This window comes from Littorina saxatilis, linkage group LG16, assembly GCF_037325665.1.
Source record: "Littorina saxatilis isolate snail1 linkage group LG16, US_GU_Lsax_2.0, whole genome shotgun sequence".
Lineage (NCBI taxonomy): Eukaryota > Metazoa > Mollusca > Gastropoda > Littorinimorpha > Littorinidae > Littorina > Littorina saxatilis.
In genome coordinates this window covers 12,173,926-12,179,732 of record NC_090260.1, presented here as the reverse complement: position 1 = coordinate 12,179,732, position 5,807 = coordinate 12,173,926, and the positions used below count along the sequence as shown (strand labels likewise).

Sequence of the window (5,807 nt, the reverse complement as noted above, 5' to 3'; positions counted from 1 at the left end):
ATGGCAGATGATGCGTCCGACAGTGGATCAGAATTTGGCGATTTAATCGATCAGTTAATCGCAGAAAGAGCGCAGGGACTTGGTGTTGACAACCAGAGTGATATTTCAGTGTCTACAGTGCACACTGCCGATCTCAGTGATTTTGATTCGGAGGTAGAGATCGATAGTTCTGAGTCCGACGCAGAAGTTGACTCTGATGCAGAATGGGTGGACATTATTGAGGACTTCGAAAAAGAACCTTTTGAAAGTGAATTTGGACCAACTATGCCTTTGGGATTAGATGCCAAACCAGTGGAGTATTTTCTTCAACTTTTCCCGGAGACACTCTTCCAAAAAATTAAAGAAGAGACGGAGCGATATGCCCATCAGCAAGGTGCAGCAACTTTCACAACAAGTGTCGCAGAAATCAAGGCATACCTTGGAATGCTGTTTTTGATGGGTGTGGTGCAGCTTCCCAGCTACAGACATTACTGGAGTAAAAATCCAGTACTTCGTCAACACAGTATCGCCAGTGTCATGCCCAGGAACAGGTACGAACTGTTGACCAAGTACTTTCACCTCAATGACTCAACAAAAAATCCTGCTCGTAATTTTCCTGGCCATGACAAACTACACAAGGTGCGTCCAGTGCTTGACAATGCAAAAAAAAAATTCCCCAGGCACTACAAACCCCACAAGAATGTTGCTGTGGATGAAGCAATGATCAAATTCAAAGGAAGATGTTCATTTCTGCAGTACATTCCATCTAAACCGTGCAAGTGGGGCATCAAAGCATGGGCCATTGCCGACTCAGAAAGTTTTTACCTGGTGGACTTCAACATATACACTGGGAAAGATGTCAACTGTGTCAACAATGTGCCCCTTGGTACAAGGGTTGTTTGTGATCTCGTGAAGCCCTTGTACAAGAAGTTCCATCACGTCTATTTTGACAACTTTTTCACATCGGTACAACTGCTCGAAGCTCTGCTGCGGAAAAAAACTTACGCCTGCGGAACTGTCCGACTAAACCGTCGAGGACTGCCAGTCGGCATAAAAACGTGCAAGCTGAAAAACAGTGGAGAAATGAAAAAAATGCAGAAGGGGAAACTTATGGCTGTGACCTGGTGTGAGAAGAAAAGACAGGTCAGTGTGCTTTCCACAGCAAACAGTGTGGGAAACATTCAGTTGACACGCCATGGAAAACGTGGACAGCCAGACGTCACATATCCAAAGCCCACTGCCATACAGATGTACACTGACAACTACAATGGTGTAGACAAGAGCGACCAGCTCCGCTCCTACTATGGCATTGCAAACAAAGCCAAGAAGTGGTGGAAATACTTGTTCTGGTTCATGGCAGATGTCAGCCTGATCAACGCATACATTCTGCATGTGGAAGCACCTGGCGGTCCACGTCCCAAACCAATGTCACACCTGGATTTTCACCTTGCTGTGGCTACTGGTCTGATCAATGGCTTCTCTTCAAGAAAACGGACGTCAGAAATCTCAGTCCAGCCTCCAGTCATAAAGAAGCCAGTCAACCACGAGCCATCCAAAATCACAACGAAACGGGGTGTGCGCAACTGTGTCGTGTGTGCAAGTGGTCCTGACAGGACATCTTCAGGACACAAAGTTCAGACATCCTGGGAATGTGTTCGATGCCAGGTTGCTCTTTGCAGGGAAAAGAGTTGCTTTGCAAAATTTCATAACTACCAGAATTAACCAACATTGTATATACTAGCAGCACAAAAAACTTTGTAGTTTGTACTGTTTTCAAAAACAATGTGTAAAATTACACCTGTGCACACCTGTACGGACACCTGTATTTGTGACACCTCCTGTTAAGTGACATGATGTGGCAAGGATGTGGATTTCACTTTTGGTGACTATACAAACTGGCTAATACATTTGAAAACTGTTGTGGAAATTGCATTCTGACTGACATTAGTTTTGAAGTGAAAACTGTGAATAGAAGAAAACGTGACTTATTGGTACCTGTGATTTCGTTCATCAATAATGCATTATAAAGTCATCCAAAGGTCAGTGGTGTGCATGTTTACTTCTTGGCATGATGTCTGTACACTTTAAACACCACAACATAAGAAAGTTGTCCATGAAAATGTTTTATTAACACACACACATATAATAACACCTGCAATTGCTAATTAAGTTTAATTTTTTACAGGTAAAAGGGTAAATAAAACTAAAGTAACATACTAGGCATGTAGAACAACCTAAGTGCTAACCTCCCCTAAAATATAAAGCAAATCTATCAACAAATACAAAAGTTACACACATTTTGCCGAGTAACCCTATTTATGGCTCATTTTCACAAATCCTTACAGGATATGAGCATTACTCTATAGAGAACAGTACAGGATGCTAAGAGTTAAGTCGCACTTACACTGGCGTGTGGATAAAAAGTTTTTAAGGAGAAATGAGCGAAATTGCTTACTTTAGGATTTCAACAATGACCTTATCAGACTATGCGAAGCTTAAAACTTCTTTGGACAAAGCAGACGACGACCTTGGTTTGAGTAAACTGGAAAAGGACACACTGAAAAGTTTCTACAGAGTGGAGCTGTGTGGAAAAAGACATAACAAAGTGCCGATTATGATGAAGCAGGATATCAAGAAATGCCTGGATCTCCTCATCAAAACAAGACAGCAAGCGGATGTGTGCAGCGAAAACAAATATGTGTTTTCCCTCACCAAGGTTAGTCGTAAGATGTGGAATGGGTACTCTCGTTTAAGAACAAAATCCTAGCAACCCTGAATTTGTGACATTGTTATTTCTTTTAGATGTTGAAATGCACTATTTCAGCAAACCTTTAATGCCACGCAACAGAGTACATGCTTCAATAATAATGATCTAGAGACCCAGACATTTACCGCAAGATTTTATCTGTTTCTTTATAAGACAATTTATTTTATTTTATTATTTATTGTGATGTATTTTTAAACTGCCACTAAAACAAGGCAATTTTTCAATTTTTCCCTTGCCCCTGTCTACCGCGAGCTCTTCCAGAGGTCCCTCGACAAACATTCCATCCCTGCAATCTGGAAGAGCTCCATCATTGTTCCTGTGCCCAAGAAGCCCAATCCCTCGACACTGAACGACTACAGGCCCGTAGCGCTCACCTCCATCCCCTTCAAGTGCGCTGAGAAGTTGGTCCTTCGGAGGCTGAGGTTGGAGACAGAGGACCATCAGGATCCTCTTCAGTTTGCATACACCCGCAACCGGAGTACTGAAGATGCCATCCTGACCCTCGTCCACAACGTCTCCGCCCACCTGGAGAAGCTCTCTTCTTACGCCAGCACCTTGTCCAAGTTGAATTTTGTCGGCATGAAAAGGACGCCCTGACAGTACTGTTGTAAAGAATGGCCTGTGGCCATCATCAACAAAGCGACCACGTGTCGCCTTCACCATGGCCCTCATGGAGCTCTGTGTAGAACTGCAAGTCAACGCGAGACTCTCCTTGCATGCCATTTGCGCTGCATTGAAGCAGGCTCAGACATCTAGGCCCCTCCTGCCCCCAGCATTGCCGTCACTGAACCTTTACCGGGTTCTGTCTGCGGAATCCTTCAATGAGTACCGCTACCAACGAACAAAGCTACTTAACCTCTCCAGTGCTCCTGGGTTTGAGCTAAGCTGTTGCATTCCATGTGACAAGGTAATGCAACGTGGGTGTTGTGTATGCATGTTTGCATTATTTTCATCCAGACTTCAAATCAGGATGGTTTGAAATGTAGCAGGCCTGAACCCTGACAGTTTCCTGTAACGCACTAGCTGTGTAAGTTGTAACTCACTAACTCAGTAAGTATTGTTATTACACACAACCATGAACACATTGTAATTGTATAATTTGTAGAATTATTATTGCAGATGTCAAGGCAAGAGAGGAAGATGAACACACAGAACCTGGCAAAGATTCTGAATGGGGAAAATTGCGGATGGACCTCATGGATGCCAGAGTTCAGTGCAGTGTTCCGGCCAAGGACACATGTGATTTGTGTTCCCTAAGAGCATCACCTCTGTATGTCTACTTGGACTGTGGTCCCAAGTCCGCATTTTGCGCTTCATGCTGTGATTCTTTGCATAAACACAGCCTGTTCCACAAGCTGCTGATATGGACGGTGATTTCACATTTTTTACATGACATTTATTAACCCACCTGTATTGTTAAGAATTAACTTAATACACCTTTAACTCCTGTTCTAATGAATGAAACTCTAACAAACTATTCTTGTTCGAATTTATTTTAACATTTGTATACATCATTACATGTGATTTGTATCCCCATATTATTTTCTCATTATTGGAATTCAATTTAAAGAGTTTGATGACATTTTTGTCCTCTTGCAAAAGTTTTAAAGGCTGCTCTTTAGTGACCACATTTTTGAAAATGTATGCCTGATGTTGTGCAGGGTCAAATGTACATCCCAGCTCCAGTGTGTCATGTACCTGTTTTCCGCTCTACATGCCCTGAGTCTGCTTGTTCCCCAGAGGCTCGTGCAGTAGATGTGTTTGACCACCAAGGTAGGACAGTCTCCTTTCTGTTTCCATTAATGTAAATCCATTTTGACAATGTGATATCTGTAGGCCTAGGCCTATACTAGTGATTACTGTGTGTGATACATGAAATGTGATATGAATGCTGTTTTTATATGTTATACTCTTACTTTCTGCCTATGTCTTAATCCCAAGCGCAAGACAAATTCTTCTATGTGAAAATTGAAGCCAATAAAATTTGAGTTGAGTTGAGTTGAGTAAATAGTACACCATCCTCAAATTAACATCACCAATGCAGTCTGATTCATGGGCGCTTCATTGTAGTCACTATATTGTGTTTATCTTCCATATTAGTTGAAACGTTATATGAACCCTTGCAGTAGTTTGTATGCTTACTACCTGCAGAACGGTAACTTGCCTCGTTTTACTTTCTTTCTTTCTTTATTTGGTGTTTAACGTCGTTTTCAACCGTTCAAGGTTATATCGCGACGGGCCTAGTTTTACAGCCTGTGATAAATCTCCCGCAACTGGAAGGCGGTATCCTCTGACCTGGTTGTGCAACTTGCGCTACACTTGTCTTTCAGTATACGTCTACTATCTTCCTTGCTGAGTTGTCTTCCATTTGTTTGTTTGTTTGTTTGCTTAACGCCCAGCCGACCACGAAGAGCCATATCAGGGCGGTGCTGCTTTGACATATAACGTGCGCCACACACAAGACAGAAGTCGCAGCACAGGCTTCATGTCTCACCCAGTCACATTAGTCTGACACCGGACCAACCAGTCCTAGCACTAACCCCATAATGCCAGACGCCAGGCGGAGCAGCCACTAGATTGCCAATTTTAAAGTCTTAGGTATGACCCGGCCGGGGTTCGAACCCACGACCTCCCGATCACGGGGCGGACGCCTTACCACTAGGCCAACCGTGCCGGTAGTTGTCTTCCATCCAAATACTTTTCACAAATTATACATGACAATTGACATGTTTCTTTTCACACTAGCCACATTATCGTTTCTCCTCTGAAGTTTCTTGCGGCACTGACTTTATCGCTGGCGTTGAATTGCGCGATGTTACATGAGGCTTAAAATTAAATGCTAAGTTAATGTCAGTTCTACCAGTGGCTTATTTTTCCTAATAATATCATTATCAATCTGCTCCCACTTTATTAATTCATTAACATGCATTTTCACTCAATGTAAGTCTTAGTACAGTGTAATCACCCGTTTTGAAGCAACATCTTTGAGTCTCTGAACACTTTGATGGTTTGGTGATCTCCTGATATGGCCCAAGCCTGCTTGACCTTGCATCATCAAATT

At 42.7% G+C, this 5,807-nt stretch overlaps 1 protein-coding gene across 1 annotated transcript; it reads left to right on the top strand.

The window, feature by feature from the left end:
• Positions 1 to 2,658, top strand: LOC138951307 (piggyBac transposable element-derived protein 4-like). The gene has a single exon (XM_070322934.1). The coding sequence runs from the start codon at positions 1 to 3 to the stop codon at positions 1,699 to 1,701; it is 1,701 nt and encodes a 566-aa protein (XP_070179035.1). The 3' UTR covers positions 1,702 to 2,658.
• Positions 2,659 to 5,807: the final 3,149 nt, after the last annotated feature.

Bases quoted from the DNA above. Each gene is read 5' to 3' on its own strand.
- LOC138951307 (XM_070322934.1), top strand. From the start codon at position 1: ATGGCAGATGATGCGTCCGACAGTGGATCAGAATTTGGCGATTTAATC.